General features: G+C 49.9%; 1 protein-coding gene across 9 annotated transcripts in view; it reads right to left on the bottom strand.

Annotated features, from left to right (window-relative positions):
• Positions 1-19,702, bottom strand: part of TMCO3 (transmembrane and coiled-coil domains 3) — a 46,368-nt gene that overhangs the window by 9,050 nt on the left and 17,616 nt on the right. For 2 of the 9 annotated variants that reach the window (XM_029936406.1, XM_029936407.1), the window contains exons 7-11: positions 19,063-19,155; positions 16,453-16,639; positions 12,904-13,024; positions 8,889-9,096; positions 1,509-1,704 (exon numbers count right to left, since the gene is read on the bottom strand). In XM_029936406.1, coding sequence (XP_029792266.1) covers positions 1,509-1,704; positions 8,889-9,096; positions 12,904-13,024; positions 16,453-16,639; positions 19,063-19,155 — 805 coding nt within the window. Of the gene's footprint in view, positions 1-1,508; positions 1,705-7,545; positions 8,844-8,888; positions 9,097-12,903; positions 13,025-16,452; positions 16,640-19,062; positions 19,156-19,702 lie in introns of those variants that run through there. The other 7 variants (XM_029936400.1, XM_029936408.1, XM_029936402.1 and 4 more) reach the window with 6 other exon arrangements.

Genomic DNA, 19,702 nt, shown 5'->3' on the forward strand with positions numbered 1-19,702 from the left:
CACAACAGAGCTCACACGGGGCTAGCGCACACCCACAACAGAGCTCACACGGGGCTAGCGCACACCCACAACAGAGCTCACACGGGGCTAGCACACTCACAACAGAGCTCACACGGGGCTAGCGCACCGCAACGGCAGAGCCTGAGCCGTCGGACTCTCTGATGTGCAGGATGCCCGGCACCTAGCACAGCAGGCGGTCCTAGCCGCTGCTCAGGAAATAGGGTCGAAGAAAGAAAACAGAATCAATGCATAGAGAACTATTTTAACTCATGTAGCCCCTGGGAAGACAGCACGGAAGTCATCCAGAGAAGAGTTTTGCTGGGTATCTTTTGTAAAGAGAAAAATACTCCAGAAGGGAGAAAGCAATGTAAGAACATTTTAAGTAAGTCGCACACAGGAGCAGCCTCGAGCAGAAGCAAATCCCAGTCTTCTCCCAAGATTACAAACTACTCGTAGGCAGTTAAATCCAGCGCGGGGAAGCGGCTTCTGTTACTCTCCCGTCGCGGCAACACGGACTCCCGTGCAGAACGGCCGCTGAGACCTCAGGCACCCTGGCTCGGCTCCCCCCGCGGCAGCACCTCGCTAAAGCAGAGCCCGACAGCAGAGCCAGGATATGGACGCAACACAGCGAAGACGTGAGGGACTTCCTGTCACGAGGACCCTCCCCCCACCACCCTTAACCCCTGGCACCGGCAACTTGCCCTCCATTTCTGAAACTTAGCATCATAAATGGAAATACACAGCATGCAACCTTCGGGACTGGCTTTTCTTGCTCAGCATAACTCTCTGGAAAGTCACGTACAGTCGTTTCAAACCTGGGTGGCCCTTCTTGGTGTGGACGGACCACAGCTGCTGAGCCGGCCACCTGCGGAAGCACACCCGGGTGGTGGCTGGCTGCTCTGTACGTTCAGGCGGGCGCTTCTGTGTGAACCCGAACCTTCGCTCCTCTGGGCACGTGGGGAGGAGTGCGGCTGCGGCCCTCCACGCGCTGTCTGTGGGGGTGTAACGGCATGTCCCCCGTTCCCTCACGAGAAGCACGTCCTTTAAATAGGGAGAAGGCCGCATCCAAAACGAACCTTTTATTTTCATTTTCAGCTTTCACACTGTGGCCACAGAAGTTATATTGCTGACCAGCTTTGTCATCACCAAACAGAACCAAAAGCCGTTTTACACTGTTAATCTTTTCAGGTATGAAGCTGTTTGTAAGTGTAAGACTGCAGAACACTGGTGATGCTGGAGTCTATGCGGCTTTCAAGGCCACTCAGACTTGCCTGTGTGACACTTGAGGTGCCATTGCAGCGAAGTGCTTAAGAGGCTGACAGCGGACAGGGTTACTAGGCCACTGCGCACATCGATGGGCAGTGTAAGAGCTGCATGAAACAAAAATACTACGTGCTTCAAATATTTTACTACCGCTGAAACGACACGATAAAAACTAACGGATCATAAGCTCTCAGGGAGCAGAGGACAGATCAGAGTATGTGAATAACAAGTATTTTGAGAATTACCGTTAACATTAAAAAGATGAAAGCAGAGATTCCTAAGATAAGGATTTCTTTGTTCCCTTTGCTCTCCATATGCAGTTTCCGATAATATGGTCCAATGAGGTAAGTCTTTATAACAAGACACAGAAGAAAAGCAGCAGCCAGCGAGAAAAGAATCTGACCAACCAAGGCCAGGATCCGCAGAGTCTCCATGACAATGCTAGGAGAGAAAAAAGGGAACATTATTTCACCTCCACAATCCATTTCCCTAAAACCCAACAAAATGGGCTTTCAACTTGTTCTTCTTTGACATGTTACAAAACAAGTTTCCCAAGTCACACATATTTTTATATCCAGATACTAAAATAAAACCTAAATATCACATTCCATCTAAACAACTTGGTTCAAATTAAGTTATCTGAATCAAATATGGAAACTGACTTGTAAGATGTATCTGAAGAAACCCCTCTGACAGGCTGTGACGACTCCTGACCGCGCTTACGCACCTCCGTGACGACCGAGGACAAAGCTCCTCGCCAGGATCAAGCCCCACCTGAAACCCTCCACGGGGCGACCACTACCCCGCGGGCCAGCACGGGTGAGCGAGCCCCAAGGCCCTGCAGAAGAACACCCCTCATCACAAGCAGGAGCTCTACATTTCACGTCTGTAATGTAGTCACGGGGAACCGGGTTCCGGGCTGAACTCTTTAGAATGTGCTGTTTATAGCTCAGAATGTATTCGTAAGATCCCAGCCAAAACCTTTCTGAAGGAAGGCACTGTTTATAATATTTACAACGTTTATAATCATTATATTGAGTATACATACTTTTTATTTTTATTTTAGTTTCATTTTAGAAACCTATTTCTCCATCATATTAAGGAAACAACTGAGTCCAAACTCCTGGTTTAGAAGGTCTCGAATCTGATCACCGGGAGAGGACTCACCACCGAGGTCGGCCAACCAGGCGCATGGACAGCAAGTCACACACGAGTGACTCCGTCCGGGGGTCAGAAGTAGCTGCGCTGAAGGGCAGTCCCTGTGGAGGGCCCCACACAGGGTCACCAGGAGGGGACAGGCACGTGCCCAGGGCACTGAACGAAGCAGGCCGTGTGTCCCTCAGTTCCCAGCCGGTCTTCCCACCCCGGGGAACTAAGAGCTCGCTCTCACACCAGCACGGTCATCTGGAGCCTGGCCTGCACCTGTCACCCTTACCTGCGGGCCGTCACCTCCTCACATGGCCCCACCGGCTTCCTAACTGGTCTCAGGACGCTCCACAGAGGCCAGAACGACACTGAGAACATCCGAAGAGCCGGCTTCCTGGACGGCCGAAGCCTCCCCCATGCCGCACCCACGGAGCCGCCTCCACCAGCCTCCACCCCCTGAAGGCACGTCCCCACGGCCCTCGCGGCTCCTTCAGGTTTGAGCCTCATGGTCTGCGGCCCGGAGGCCCTGCCAATCCAGGTGGCCCTCCGCCCCTACTCCCCTCCTGCGTGCACTTGTCTGAACAGACGTCTCCTGACGGCCCACTCTCGCACTCAGCACTGTCCTCCCCTCCGAGCCCCGCGCACTGGGCTGCGCTCGGCCACGCACACGACTTCCAGGCTCGGCGCCTTCCTCCTGACAAGTGCTGGGAGCACCCCGTCTGCAGAGGAGAAGGTGGGGCGCAGGCACGCCGGGGCTCCAGGCCGCGCGCTGGCATCTGGCCCCGGGGCCCGTGCTCCCGGCCACCACACACACCCCTGCGGCCCCTGCCCAGCGGGTCACGCCCACCGGACTGTGCGGAAAGGAAGGGGCGGGCGGCTCACACGGGTCCGCGAAAAGGGAAAGCCATGGACCGTCCAGGTCTCTGTGAAGACGACACGGCCCCGCGGACACTGGCGCGCCCGCACACACTCACTCCGGGTTCGTGCACTCGGTGAAGACAACACCGTTCTGCATCTTGACCCCTCCATTTACCAAGTTTTGGCAAAGCTCCGTGTCCGCGTCAGCCGCGCCCTGTGACGAGGGGTCGCCACTCCTTCCTCAGGCAGGCGCTCGACGTGGCGGGCCCGGCTGTCCAGAGAGCACGCGTGTGCGGCGGCGCAGCCGAGGCAGGTGCAGCTCCGGGCCGCGCCCCGCGCCCGCAGGTCCGCAGGGCCAGGCTCGGGGCGAGCCCCTCCACCCTCACTGCTCCCACAGCCCGCCTGGTAGCTGGGCGATTCCAAGCTTTATTTGTAGATCTTCATGAGAGAAGTAACTTGACCGGCTGTAACACGTTCACCAAGATTTTTCCCACTGCTCTTCGGCTTGCTTACCGAACGCCCACAGTACCTGTTCCCGAGCGCATGCGCATGAGTGTGTGCACGTATGTGTTCACGAGCACAGGTATGTGTGCATGTGCACAGCCATATCTGCACACTCATGGTATAAAACTTCCACGCAGTGACACTGATCACTTCTCCCGCCCTTTATGCCTCCTGGAATTTCTGCCGTGCTTGAAGTTGAGGACCCCCACCTTCAATACTATAAACAAATCCATCCATACTTTCGTCTAGAATTTTCATGATCTTGTAAGATTTTTAATAATTCAAATCACTATTTTTAAAAAGTAGTATCATAGTCTCTCTGTTCTGTTATGTAACTATGAACTATTTTCGGGGTGCAAGGAATAAGTTAATTCTTTCATTTAGAAAAGATTAATTCTGACTGGAGCTTAATAAAAAGGTAACATTTATATTAACATCATTATGCATTTTGTTTCCTTAGTTTGTCTACTGTAAATTTTTTCTGATAATGAAAATTAGAACAGGTTTTCCCAATTTATAGAGAAAAGTATACAATAGACAAAATTATCATAATCTATTACTCTACTAGAAGAAAATCATTATTAACCCCTCATTCATATACATACATATAAATTATATGTGAATAGATACACTTCCAGTCTTTTTCTTCTTTATATAGTTGAAGTGATACTGTATATAATTTTTAACAGCTTTACTGAAATAGGATTCTCATTCCATACAATTCACCCCCTCAGAGCACACAGCGCAGCGGTCTGCGTATGTTCGCAGAGGTGCGCACCCACCACGACGGGCCCTTTTACAGCAGACTTATCACCCATCAGTGCTCACTCTCCACTCCCCCACCGGCCCCTGACCTACTTCCTGTCTATGGATTTGGCAGCTCTGAACCTTTCATAAGGTTCTGTAAATGGAATCACAGAACATGTAGCCTGTGCGTCCGGCTTCTCCCACAAGTGTGACGTCCTCAAGGTTGACCCTGTCCTGGCCTGTGTCGGGCTCCGTCCCTGGCTGAAGCTGAACAACATTCCACTTTATCCACTCATTAGCTAATGAATATTTGAGTTGTTTCTACTTTTTAGCAATTATGAATAATGCTGCTATGAACATTCATGCATAAGCTTTTTAATGTGGTAAAATATTCATAAAATTACTGCTTTAACCATTTTAAAGTGTGTAACTTGTGGCAGTGAGAACACGAACGCTTTTGTGCTCCCACCGCCCCAACACGGGTTTTCGTGTGGACAGATGCCTTCAGCTCTCTTAGGATCAACACCCCAGAGCAGAAGAGCGAGTCTTACAGCAACTCTGATTACCTTTGGAGGCAACACCATATTACAGCCCGACTCCGTGTGGTTCAGTTACCACAACAGAAAACAGCTTTTCTACATCATCTACATTTGTGAATATGATGTTTCACAACTAAATCTGAACAGCTTCAATGGGATCAATACGTGTACTAGATTCTTTTTTTATGTATTTGTTTTTTAGTTTTTTAATTTACATCCAAGTTAGCATATAGGGCAACAATGATTTCAGGAGTAGATTCCTTATTGCTTTTACCCATTTAACCCATCCCCCCCCAATTCCTCCAGTAACCGTCTGTCTGCTCTCTATATTTAAGAGTCTCTTGGGTTTTATCCCCCTTCCTGCTTTTATATTATTTTTGCTTCCTTTCCCTTATGTTCATCTGTTTTGTATCTTAACTTCCTCAGATGAGTGAAGTCATAGATTTGTTTTTCTCTGACTAATTTCGCTTAGTGTAATACTCTCTAGTTCCATCCACGGAGCTGCAAATGGCAAGATTTCATTCTTTTTGATCACTAAGTAATACTCCATTGTGTGTGCGTGTGTATCTGTCAATGCACATTTGGGTTCTTTTCATACTTTGGCTATTGCTGATAGCGCTGCTATAAACTTGGGGTGCATGTGCCCCTTCAAAACAGCACCCCCATAACCTCTGGCTAAATACCTAGTAGTGCACTTGCTGGGTCTAGGGTAGTTCTATTTTTAACGTTTTGAGGAACCCCACACTGGTTTCCAGAGCGGCCGCACCAGCCTGCACTCCCGCCAGCCGGCAGAAGGGACCCTCCTTCTCCACATCCTCGCCAACACCTGCTGCTGCCCGAGTTGTTAGCCTTCCTGACAGGTGGTTTTGATTTGTATTTCCCTGACGACGGGTGACGTTGAGCATGTTTTCGGGTGTCTGCTAGCCATATACAGGTGTTCTTCGGAAAAATGTCTACTCATGTCTTTTGCCCATTTCTTCACTGGATTAGTCAGTTTTTGAGTGTTGAGTTTGATAAGTTCTTTATAGATTTTGGATACTAACCCTTTATCTGATATGTTATTTACAAATATTGTCTCTCATTCCATCGGTTGCCCTTTAGTTTTGCTGTTTCATCCACTTGTACAGAAGATCTCTATTTGGATGAGGTCTATTTGTGGCCGAAGTCAAAGAGGTTTTGCCTGCTTTCTCCTCTAGGATTCTGATGGCTTCCTGTCTGGCGTTTGGGTTTTGTTTATCCATTTTGGGTTCATTTTTGTGTGTGGTGTAAGAAAGCGGTCCAGGGTCACTTCTCTGCCTGTCGCTGCCCAGCTTTCCAGCACCATTCGCTGTCCTTCCTCCATTGGGTACTCTTTCCTGCTTTGTCAGAGAGGAGCTGGCCCTTCGTTCGTGGGCCCACTTCTGGGTTCTCGGTCCTGAGTGTCTGCTTCCATGCCGGCACCAGGCTGTCTTGAGGATTACAGCTCTGTCAGGCAGCTCGCAGTCCGGGATTGGGATGTCTCCAGCTTTGGTCTTCTTGTTCAAGACTGCCTTGGCTCTTCGGGGTCTTCCAGGTTCCATACACATTTTAGGCTTGTCTGTCTGAGCCAGTGAAGAGTGCTGGTGTCATTTTGATGGGAATCGCCATGTACTGGATTCTTTAACTGGGAAACTACGGAAGAAAGTTTCTAAAGCTTTCTGATGAGACGCCACTCTACGGTGACCGTCTGACTCGTAAGCGTCAGGGAAGGGGCATGTGATGAAGGGTCGTGTTTGTTCTCTCCAAACGCTGGTGCTCTTTGTGGAAGTTCCACCTTCCGATCGGTAAGGAGATTCTGACCTCTACAGGTAGTAAGTCACTGCATACTTCTGAACTAGAACTCACATGATCTTCACCTGGGGCACCTGGGTGGCTCAGTCAGTTGAAGTCTGAATTCGGCTCAGCTCATGATCTTGTGGTTCATGAGCTGGAGTCCTGCATCCGGCTCTGGGCTGTCAGCGCAGAACCCGAGACGGAGCCTTGGTCTCCCTCTCTCTGCCCCTCCCCCACTGGCGCTCTTGCTGTGAAAAATAAACATTAAAAAAAAAAGACTTTCGGCTGAAGTTGCAAATATTCCTTTTGCCATCCAAATTTTGTTCAGTAACTTTTCTTGCAAATCTGCAGCCAAAAGAACTAGGAACACAGGTGTTACCTATAGGTTGTGACTAGAAGTGAAGTTCAAAAAATCCGAATCACAGGAAAAGGGCAAGAGGGGCCTCTCGATAAACTTGACCTTAACAGTCACACCTGCCAGGTGGCAGCCTAAGCGCAGCGCATGGTTCTCCCCCGCAGCCTCCACACAGCCCACCAACAGGTACTATTTCCATACTAGCCCCATTTTTTTAAAGATTTCGTTTTTCAGTAATCTCTACACCTAATGTGGGGTTTGAACCCACAGCCTCAGGTGAGGAACTGCGCTCTGCCAACGGAGCCCGCCCAGCACCCCTGCACCACCCCCACCATCAGGGAGAAAGCTGAAGCCCAGAGACTGCGAGGCTGTAAGAGCAGAGCCGGAGCTCCGGGCCTGGGCCTTACCCACTGCGAGTCGCAGTTAAAAAGCTGCCCAGTGCGTCTATTTCCCCTGCCAGGCTGGACCATCTGACAGAAGAGAAGAGATCTTAATCATTTTCTGATTGCTGAAACTTAATATATCTTCTGGCAAAAGGTAAATATTGAAAAATACAAAACCGACAGACTCCAACATCAAGGTGAATCATTATTAGAATTACCTGACAAAGATTTTAAGCATCTGTCAAAAATATGATTCAACAGCAATTAAAAAATCACTTTAAGGAAACAGAAGTCATAAAAAGGAAGACCAAATGGAAATTCCACAACAAGGTACAGCTGACCTTTGAACAACATGGGGACTGGGGTACCAAGCACGTGCCCAGTAAGAACCTGCATATAACTTCGGATTCCCCAAGACTTACTGATCACATTAACAGTCAATTAATACACACTGCGTAGGTTACATGAATTATATATTGTATTCTTAAAGTTAAGAGACAAGAAAATGTTAATAAACATCATAAGATAAAATACATTTACAGCACCATCCTGAAAAAACTCTACATATCCGTGGACCCACACAGTCCAAAGCAGCATCGCTCAAGTGTTAACTGTAATAACAAAAATAAAAATCTTGCTGGATGGACTAAATAGGATGAAGGGAGAGGAAAGAATCCATGAACTTGAGGACAGAGGAACACAATTTACCTGGTGTGATGAACAGAGAGAATAGAAGAAACAGAGGAAGAGGAAGAGGAAGAAGGAGTCTCAGAGGCCCGTGGGACAATGACAAAGGAACAAACGTGGGTCCCTGGAGTCAGAGCAGGAGGCAGCACGTGGAACTGAAATACTACTTGAGGAAGTAGCGGATGACAGCCCTACAGCAGGCAGGACACATAAACCTGCTGGGCCAGCTCCAGACAGGAGATGACCAAAGACTGTTAGGGACCGAATGCTGTGTCCCCCCCATATCCCTACATGAAGCCCAACATGATGGTGTGAGGAGGAGGGGCCTCCAGGAGGCCGTGAAGGGGGGCCCTGGGGGGGTCGTGCCCTCTGCGCTGCACTCCCTCCGCCACATGAGGACACGACGAGAAGACGGCTCTCTGAAAGGGAGCTTTCGTCAGCAACCCAAGCTGCCAGCACCTGATGTCAGGCCGGGTGAAAGGTGTGTTGTCTGAGGCCCGGTCTGCGGTGTTGCTCAGCAGCCTGAACGGATGAAGACCCCAAGACACACTGGAGCTCAGGGTCTGAAAACTAGAAACAAAGAACGAACCTTGAAAGCAAACAGAGACCACTCACGTAAGTAATTCTCCATATCCTGCGTTTAGAGAAACACAATTTCCCACTGAAGCCATCAGTGGCCCGAGAGAGGCAGCAGCTCCCCAAGTGCTGGAAGGAGAGGACCGCCCCGCACAATCCGTGTCCTGTAACAATGTCCTCCAGGACGGTGGAGGAGAACATCTTCTCGGTGGAAGCAAAACGAGGAGAATTTGTCGCCAGCAGCAGACTATGAAAGAATGAGCAAAGAAAGTCCTCAGACAGAAAGAAAATTACTACAGAAGAAATCTTGAACTTAAAAGCATGGAAGAACAACAGAACAGGTAAAAATATAATTTAAAAACTTCTTTTTCATCACAGAAGCAAGGTTAGTAAACACATTTGCTTTGGCACTCATTATAAGAAGAAAAATACAACAATTATCCTTAAAAAGTAGGGAGAAGCAAAGGAGCTGAAGGGAAGTAAAGCCCCAGTACGTCACCAGGTGGACCGCGCGGGCGGCCGTCAGCTAAGTGTAGCCTCGTGGGCGCTGGAGCGCCCGGAGCAGCTGCGGGAATGGCCACCCCAGGGCCTTCAAACTCCGCAAGTGACCCCTCAGGGGTAAGAAAGATAAAACAGGAACAAGAAAGAGAGAAAACAAATAAGAAAATGTGAGATTTAGGTCCTAACTTCTCAATATATACCTTAAATGTAAACAGTCTCAATACTAATTGACACAGATTGACTGAATGGATTTAAAAAACATCATCGGGGGTGCCTGGGTGGCTCTGTCAGTTGAGTGTCTGACTCGATTTTGGCTCCAGTCATGATCTCCTAGTTCATGGGATCGAACCCCACATTGGGCTCTGAGCTGACCCCATGGAGTCTGTTTGGGATTTCCTCTCTCTCACTCTCTCTCTCTCCTTCTCTTCTCTCCCCCCGCACCTCATGTGCATGCACTCTCAAAATAAATATTTTTTAAAAAATCATCCAGGGGCGCCTGGGTGGCTCATTAAGTTGAGCATCTGACTTCAGCTCAAGTCATGATCTCACGGTTCATGGGTTCGAGCCCCGCATCAAGCTCTGTGCTGACAGCTAGCTCAGAGCCTGAAGCTGCTTCATATTCTGTATATCCCTCTCTTTCTGACCCTCTCCTGCTTGTACTATCTCTCTGTCTCTCAAAAATAAACAACAAAAAAAAATGTTTTTAATTAAAAAAAATCATCCCACAATACAATTCTTTATCAACTAAGAAACTCACTTCAAATACAATGGAATAAATAGACTGGAAGTTTTAAAGATGGAAAAGACAGACCATTGCAGACATTAATAAAAAACAAGCAGGAGAGACTATATTAATAGGAGAAAAGGTGAATTTCAAAATAAGGAAAATTACTAGAAACAATAGAGATATTACGTAATGATACTTAGCTCAATCTACCAGGAAAACAAGATGATCCTAAATGTGTATGCACCAAATAAGAGAGCACCAAAATACATAAATCAAAAGCTGATAGAGCTCGAAGGAGAAATTGACAAATAAGCAATTATGAATGGGGACGCCAATAACCACCTGCCTCAGCAAGAACACAGACACACTGAATGATGCCACGAACAAACAGGGTCTGACAGAAAATACTCCACTCGACATTAGAATACTGAGTGACTTTGAAGCACTTACCACAGACCATATCTGAGGCCACGAGACAAACCCCAACAACTTAAAAGAATTAAAATCATACAAAGTATGTTTGTTATGGGGCGCCTGGGTGGCTCAGTCAGTTGAGTGTCTGACTGCAGCTCAGGTCACCATCTCATGGTTCATGAGTTCAATCCCCACGTTGGGCTCTGCATGGACAGTGTGGAGCCTGCTTGAAATTCTCTCTCTCTGCCTCTCCCGATCTCTATCTCTCAAAAATAAACAAACACTAAAAACAAAAAGCAAAAACCAAGTCTGTTTGTTCTGTGATCAGAGAATCAAACCAGAAATCAGTAACAGAAAGACAGTAAGTAAACCTCCACAAAACTAGGCAACTAGTTCCAAACTAGTTGGAAACTAGGCAACAGACTTCTAAATAATCCACAGATCAAAGAGGAAGTTTCAAAGGAAATGTTTTAAATTAACTGAATTAAATGAAGATGAAAATACAGCATTTCAAAATAAACATGATGCAGCCAAGACAGTGCTGCAAGGGAAACGGGTAGCACTAAACACTCACAGTAGAAAAGAAGAAAGGTTTCAAGTCAATAATCTACATTCACAGCACAAGAACCTAGAAAAATAACAGCCAAAACACACAGTAGAACAAAAAATAGAAGGGCTGAAACCAAGGAAATTAAAGACAGAAAAACAAAGGAAAAAAGCCAATGAAACAAAGAGCTGGTTCTTTGAAGAGATTAAAAAAATCGCTAAAGCTCTAGAAAGACTGACAAAGAAAAAGAGAGAAAGTGCAAGTTACCAACATCAGGAGCAAAACAGGAAACATCACTGCAGACCCTATAGACATCAAAAGGGTAATGAAGGAATACTACCAACACGGCTGCCCCGGTAAACTCCACAAGTGAAATGGGACTGACCCTTTCTTTGAAAAACCAAGCTACCACAACTCAGCAAAATATGGGTAATTTGAATAGCCTCATAACCATTAGACAAACTGAATTTGTATTTTAACAAAAATCCCCCCCAAAAAATCTCAAGACCTAGATAGTTTCACTGGAGAATTCTACCAAATATTTAAGAAAGAATTAATAGCCGTTTTATTCAATGTTTTCCAGAAAAATAAAAAGAAGAAACATTTCCCAAATTGTGTTAGGAACCTAGTATTACCTTAACACCAAGGCCAGAAATAGAGAGTACCATAAAAGAAAGCTACACATCATTCTCTCTCATGAACTCAAGACACAAAATCCTCAACAGAATGTTGGCTAATCGGAGACACCAATGTATGAGAAGAACTATGCACTGCAGCCGCGTCGGATTCGCTCTAGGCATGTAAGGCTGGTTGCACTTCCAAGAACCAAGGGACGTGACCCACCACGTCACCACACAGTCACATCGACAGGCGCGGAAAAGCACCTCGCCGATGCAAGGTGTGCTCACAGGAAAACTCTCAGCGAACTCTGAGGCTCGACGGGAACTTGCTAGAATTAATAAAAACCAACTGTTAACACTGCACTTAACGGTGAAAGGATGGATGCTTTCCCTTGCAAATGAGGAAAAAGGCAGGAACATCCACCCAGAGAACCTTACTCAACAAAGTACTGGAAATTCTAGCCAGTGCGACAGGGCAAGAACCACAAATAAAAGGCATGTAGAGACAGAAGAAATCAGCGACAGATCTCAGCATTTCAAAGTGGTTCCAAAAGAAATTTCAAAACAGTCTACTAATTTGTAAGCTATGGAATCATCACTGTGAGACTTGAAGTAAACGTAGCATCTTGGAAATACTTAGAGCACAATATTTACGTATATGCAGTGTATTTGCTCATTAACACAAACTCAAGCTTACAGTCCTAACTCATATGCAATTTACCTTTAAATTCTATGGGGCTCCTTAAATTTTCCAAGGGATTTACTTTTGGCCTGGTGTTCTTACAATAGTAAGGACAGCATGACCTACAACTTTCTGGGTAAATTCCTTTTTCCACTTTTCAATTAGACTTCTTTCCACATGAAGCTAGGCAAGGGCAGCTCAGGTTTTGGGGATTATGTTGTTGAGATAAGGAAAAGAACCAGCAATGGAGACACTCACAACAATCATCCCCGTGATGACGGTGTGCACTCGCACAATCAGGCACGCAGACAGACGTGTCATCTCGCACGACCTCACACACACTCACACACGGCATGTTCCAGCCACTGTTCTAAGCACTTTTAGATCTTAGCCCGTCTAATCCTAACTACCCGGTTAGGGAGTGACTTCACCCCCCACTTGCCCGAGGTCGACCGAGCTGGAGCCTGAGTCCAGGCGCGGTGACTCCAGAGGCCACGGGCCCGGCCCCCTCCGGACCAGCTCGAAGCATCTCTCGGGGAGGCGGAGGGGCGCGGCGCGCTCACCTGGAGTAGGCGCCGGCCCCGGCCTGGATGAGGGTGGGCAGGCCGGCGATGAACAGGCCCAGCTGCACGTCCTGCACCACGAGCATCCCCAGCAGCACCGCGCTGTAGTCCACGTCACCTGCTTGAGGAGAAACGTATCAGTGGCACAGGCTTCCGTGAAGTTAAAGTGTCCCGAGTCAAAATACAGTCATCGTGCGTATTTCCAAAGTAGTTCAAATTCTGCTACTTTAACAGAATACAGACTTCAGAATCTCTCTGAGACCAACACTGAAACATCTTCAACATGAAAAACTTTTTGTAAAGAAAACTTCCAGGGTATTTCCAGCACTTGTTACTAATACACTTACAGAAAAACCGCCATCGTGGAAAGATGGGTGTGGGACATGAGTGTGGCAGCCTGGATAACCACGTCAACCTCACTCTGTGTCCCCAGGACACAGGAAAAGGGCCTTCAAGTCCAGTCTCTCCCTGCCCCCCAAGGTATTCAGGAGGCCCGGCCCCACCCCCTCCAGCTGCACCTGCCAGCTGACCCGGCTGCCAGGCCACCATCACGGCCGCAGTGAGCATCTGTCACTGACACAAACACAGAGCGGCTCCTCAGGGGGACAGGATGGAAGGCGGTAGCCAGGGCTGCCCCACGGGACTGTGCGGCTCCTCCACAAACATGAGCAGAAACGGGCGCCACTTTCCCCGGACCATGCGGTCTTCTTTCCTTCCAAAAAACTCTCAACGCATTCTAAGTACTACTTCCTTGCACATTTGATATACGTAGCACATGTCTTCTAGTCTGCAGCTTTTAAAAATACCTTTTAAATAAAAGTTAAAGTTCAACGTGCTCGGATTTATCAACATTTTTTCCTTTGGATTCTGCATCTTGCTTTCAGAAATCCTCTCTACCCTAAGGTCACAAGGGTGTTTCCATATCTGTCTCTAGCAGGCTCTAGAGTTCTGCCTGTCACACTTGAGGTGTTCAGTGTGCGTGGGGCTCAAGGGAGGACTCGGAGGACTAACCCCCCCCCCCAGCCCAAATGCTCCCCACTCGTGTCCGCCTGTCCATCCCCTCCTGCCCCATCTGGCCCAGACACGCCGTGCTGCCCATGCACAGGGACAGGCCTCAGGGCTGCCAGCCGGTGTGGACGCACCTCGCTTCAAACTGATATTGGCTATTCTTGGCCTTTGTTCTTAACATAAACTTCAGGATCACTTGCCAAGTTTCATGAAAAACCTGCCAGATTTTTACTGGGATGGCCGGGAGTTTATAAAATCAGGAGAAACATCATCTTTATGTATTGAGTCTTTTCATCATCAACATGGGCTCTCTCTTCAATAACATTTTGTACTACTGTCCTCAAAGGCCACATGTATCTTTTCAGAGATTTATGCTGTCGTTTATCATGGCCATTATAAATCAAAGCCTTTCCCCCCAAATTACATCTGCTGACAGTCCTGTAGGTGCCACGTTTTAGCACGTGTGTGTGACTATCGGCCGCTACGAAGCCGAAGTCTCTCCGCACGAGCACTGCCTCCGCGCCCACAACCCGTACACACGCCGACGTGCTGACGGTCCCGGGCTCCCTGCGGGCCTTCTACTAAGTCCTCCTCCTGCGCTTCCCTCCCCCCAGCCTCGACTCTATCCTGTCTCCTCCCGTTCACCTCTCTGTGCCGCGTACCTGCTGAGTTCTGTGGTTCAAGTTGTGCAGACCGTCAAGTTAATCCTCACATCAATTTTCTAGGGCGCAAGATGGTTTGGCATTGACCTGGCCGCATTTCAGGGATGAGAGACATATGCAGTTTCCATGCTGCTCCATCTCGGCCCCTCCTGGCCTCCACGGCATGAAAGAGCCCTGCTTGTCCAGCAGTCCCCGCACAAGGTGCACTCTGTGTGCGAGGTCAGCTAACCGTGCTGCTCTGTTGTCCCGCGTTCCGGACAGGCAGCCGTGTTCCCAAGCCTAGTGTGTCGGATGACACCTTCGCTTGTGCCTGCTCTTGTGGGACGGCTCCGCTGGGCGTGCACGCCGGACACGCGGCTCCACAGGCGCCCCATCCTCTGCCTGGTGTGGCGGAGGCGTACGGATCACCTGTGTCTCTGACAGCTATCCAGCCTTCCCCTTTGTCCCTGAAACTCTGCCGTTGTACCCGGATGTGCCGAGGGTACATTTATCGCTGCCCTATTTCCCACTTGGTTTGGGGCAGAACGTGCAGGCTCCGGGCTCCCGTCTTCCTCCAAGCCTGAAAGTCAGCAGCTATTTTCTGCACTCTGTTCTTCCAGGGTTTCCGCTACACACACGCTAGGCCTCTCGGCTCCTCCCCTGGCTCCTCGGCCTTCTCTCTCCCGCGTCCTCCGTCTGCACCGCGTCCTACCCCCGTGCCTGATCCAAGAGGCGTGAGCCCTTCCCATACGCCGAGTGCCTCGAGCACGCCTATGTCACTGTGGTCGTCAGACTTTCCCACGAGCAGGGAATTCTCGTGCTGACAGCGGGGCCATTGCAGACCTCTCCCAGCCCCCGCCGCCTTCCCACATGCCAGCCTCCGGTGTGTGTGTCCTTACAGAAACATGGTTCTCATTCTGCTACATCACTCCTGGTGCCCCCTTCACCTCCTCTGTCACCTGGGCCTTGTGAGGGCTGGTCCTAGGCACCAGGCCACAGGGACACTGGGACCCCACAGATGAGACCACTAGTTAGCACAGTTCCAAGCAAGGAGGCTGCATCCGTGGCCCGCTGGCCCACTGATCAGAAATCACTAGATTGTTTACGACGCTTTCCAGCCTCCGGGGTGAACCTCCTGGCGTCAGTCAGCGGGTGGGCTGTGTGTGGCCACCACCGACGCCAGCAGCCTGCAGCCCCAGGACCAGCCCCAGGACCAGCCCCGCATACAGCAAGGCCGGCGTTACCAGGGAAGCCGGCCACACCACTCTGCTTTCCTTTCTCCCGTTGCCCTCTCACTGCAGCGTGTTTGGTTCAGGGTCAACACCAGTGTGAAACTGCTATGACATTTTCACCCAGATTTTTTCCTGACTTTCATAAAACAAGAGCAAAACAATGAAAATCACTATGACGGGTTCACAGGATATGAACCGGCAGAGGTGCTGAAGCGGAGGCTGCCACCAGGAGCCAGCCCGGGACATTCGTCCCCATGCTTCCGACCCAGGCTGGCCTCACCAGGTCTAGTAATGACCCGAGGCCGGTGTTGCCAGGACGAACATGAAACTAGCCCCAAAGAGGTGCAAATACCCTCAATCACCAAAGTACCTGTCATGTAGAGGAAAAAAGGTATCAAAGTCTGTAAGTTTCCGACCGCAGCCAGAGTTACAGCAGTGACCAGAGCACACCCGTCACGCAACACACGCCGTGTCCCCTCCCGTGAGGACAGCTGGGGACTGCAGGTCCGGCGCGGCACTCATCCCTTAGACCGCCGCAGCCGTTAGGGAAGCCCGGGGGGCGGGGGGGGGGGCTGCGGTGTTTTCTAACAGGCTTTGGAGGGAATTCAAGCCAGTTCCAATCCAACGCCCACCACTGCAGCACACGCTCAGACCGTGTGGTCACCTACCTTCTTTCTCACCCCGCGCGCTGCCCACGAGGAATCTGGACACTAAGGGTGTGCTCGACAAGGACAGGCACGTGGAAATAAAGACACTCTGGGTGGGTCTGATGTGTAAGAGGTGTCCCCACAACAAGCCAAACGCGATCATTAATAGTGTCATGTAGCACGGTCCTTGTAAGGCTATCTTCCAGACCTTGAAGAGAACACACACGTTCACACGGGTTTTAGTGGCGACGGCCATCTCCGGGCCAGCACCACGCAGGGTGCACACACGTACGCGGCCTGGTCACGGCCCGAGCCGGTCGGGAAGCGGCTCTGCGGCAGGCACGTCACCGCACTCCCCGAAGTGGTGATCTACCAGCACAGTCACCGCTCCGTCAGCTCACACAGTGCTAACGTTGGTCACCGGGACGGAACCCGCACGCCTCTCCGCGAGGCCCAGGTCTGTGCACGTACACTCGGATCCTCAGAACACAGCTCGAAGGCCAACACCACAATCTCTGCCTTTTCTAGATGCAACCACAGAAGCCCACTACCTTGTCTGCAGTCATGGGAGTCAGGGTCAGAACACAGACCCGGCGGCGCAGCTCTGTGCTCAGCGCTGCGTGACTCAGGATGGAGGGTGTGGAGGAAATCAGGTTTGATTCTAACTCTCCAAGCCTTTTTATGGAGTTGGACAGATTTGATACTAAAAACCATGTGACATTTATACAAACGGGAATGGTACACGTTGACAAAAACAATTAACCCGAAACTCACCCTATCCTACTTGGCAGCGCGCACTCATTCTCTTCCCGCCCCACGCCCTCGCGGCACCAGCCCGGCAGCCAGCCCCTCTGGCAAGAGTGCGAGGGGGCTGGGCGGGGGCAGGGGTGCAGCGGCCGCCACAGAGGCTCTGAGGGAACAGTGCGGCCCCGCCGGCCGGCAAGCCTCCTCTGAGTCTCTGGGTGCTCTGAAGGGTGTGAGCTCTCTCCTGTCCCGCGCTGCGTCTTGACAAAAGGAACACCTCTTTCAAAATCACAACACTGTCTTCAGGAGTCACGGCAGCCGGGAGGCTCTTCCTAAGGCTGGTACTGACTTCCCGCTGCGGTCAGATGGGCACAGGCACACCCCGGCCACCCCACAGTCATGGCCATGGCCAAGGCTGGCTGCTGCTCCCCCACAGAAGCTCCCGCCCTCAGGAACGAGTTACAAGTGCCTCCCAACACCACCAAGTCCTGAGTCAAATGGTGGGACACTGACAGAGGCAAAGGGACTGAGGCCTCAGCCCTCCGCACAGAGGCAGTCTGTCCTTTGCCACGTGTCTCTGGCCAACCCAGGCTCCACTCTCGCCTTCTAGAGAGGCGAGCCTCTGACGCTGCTTCTCCAAGGTTCGGATTCCACTCTCCATGCTTACTGCCCCTGGGAGAGGCGATGGCTCGGCCGCGGGCCCTGGCCACACGCACACACCCCGGAGCACGGCTCACAGGACAGAGCGGTGTCCTTGAAACTCCGGGTTGGAACTTAACACATGGAGGTTAGGCCACAAGCGTGTAAAAAGACACAAAAGTACCCGGAGAAAACGCCATGTGGAGGCGCATCTGGAGAAGGATTTGAAGGCAGTGATGGGGATCAGGAGATGGACAAATGGAGCTTTCTACGGAAAAAAAGAACAAAGAAGAGGGAGGTCCCAGAGTCCCAGGTGAACTAAGGCCCGCATGTCAGGGTGTTTTCTTTGCCATCTCACCGTCCCGTAATGTCCGCCATGGCTACACAACACTGTGACAGTGGGGCCATCAGACACCCAGGCTGCTCCTCAGCTTTCAGAAAAATGCCCCAATGAGAAGCTGCGTATCTCTGTGGGTTACGTTTTGAGAAAACACGTGCTTCCCTCTTTCCTGGAGACAGAGGCCCGGGGGCAGCTCCGTCAGGTGAAGGCCCGCCCGTCGCCCTGCCCTCAGTGACTGGGAGCCACCTGCCGGCACCCGCCCTGCCCTTGTGTCCCCTCCCTCCTGCCCACTAACTGGCCACTTTCCTCCTTTGTGAGGTGTCCATCCAAAACCACAGGAGCTTTTAATTAAGTCGCTCTGACTTCAACGATTTTCATTTCTGGAATACTTCAGTGTTCACAGTAATAATTCTAAAAGCAAACGGATTTAGAAGGCGACTATTGCCTTCCTTAGTGTCATATTCCCTCACACATGTGGCCCTAATTGCTATTAAGTCGTTCAGGTTTTTCGTTTTACAGCGACAGCACAATAAAATCAAACCTTGCCATGTATTTAGGAATTAGAATCAGACACTTTTTCTAGGGTAACATACTGAACACTTGATCCCTAAGACAGTCCAGCCTCTGGTGGTTTGGACCTTTCCGGAAGGACCTCCACGTGTTAAATTTCAAACACATCACTTCTCAGACCTTCTTTGGATTTAGCCACAGGAGAGCTAGTGTTACTCGTTCATTGAAGTTCCATTTTCTAGTATTTTTTTACCTTTTAGAATTTACATTCCAAAGATAAAAAGCACATTCTGTCCTAAAATACTTACTTTGATAGTCAAATCGTGAACAAACACAAAGCAAACACACGAACCCGGGTGCGCGAGGTCGGGGCGCTGACCGCGCGGCGAGGCCCTTACCTTCCTCAGCCTTTCTGGGGAGAACTCCAGGCCCACAAGAAACAGAGTAAAGAACACGCCAACCTCTCCTAAGGTCTCCACCTGCACAACAGACTGGAAACAAAAGTTTAGAGCCACGCAAGTTCACGTGTTTAACGAATGAAGTTTAAAGGGACAATCCTGTACTGATATACTCAGTGGAACTTTCCTAAAAAAAAAAGCACGGTATTTTTTTTAAAACTAGTTCTCTGAATGTCCTCTATACCTGAGGTAAATTGAACTTCCAGATTATATGGTTTCTTTTTTTTCCTTTTCTTGATTAGCTGAAGGACTGTTTTCATCTTTTTTCTAAGAACCAGCTCACGAATCCTCGGTTGCAGGTTCAGCAACTGCCTCTGCTCTCTTCGTTACCGCCTTCCTTCCCTTTCTCGGGAGGGCGGGGAGGGCACTGCACCAGAGCTGGACATTTCCGTCAGGCCGCCCCCCGTCCTCTGGGCCTGCCGGTGCGGCCCGCGTACAGAGCTTTGTCCTGGAACCGCATTTGGCCACATCCCACAGGTTCTGATACACAGCGTTCTTGTGCTCCATGTTTGTTCTGGTCCTTTACTGGCTCTTTGCTTCTCATGCTTTTATGTTGTAACAGAGAATGCTGTCTGTACAG

The sequence above is a fragment of the Suricata suricatta genome, chromosome 4, assembly GCF_006229205.1.
Source record: "Suricata suricatta isolate VVHF042 chromosome 4, meerkat_22Aug2017_6uvM2_HiC, whole genome shotgun sequence".
NCBI lineage: Eukaryota > Metazoa > Chordata > Mammalia > Carnivora > Herpestidae > Suricata > Suricata suricatta.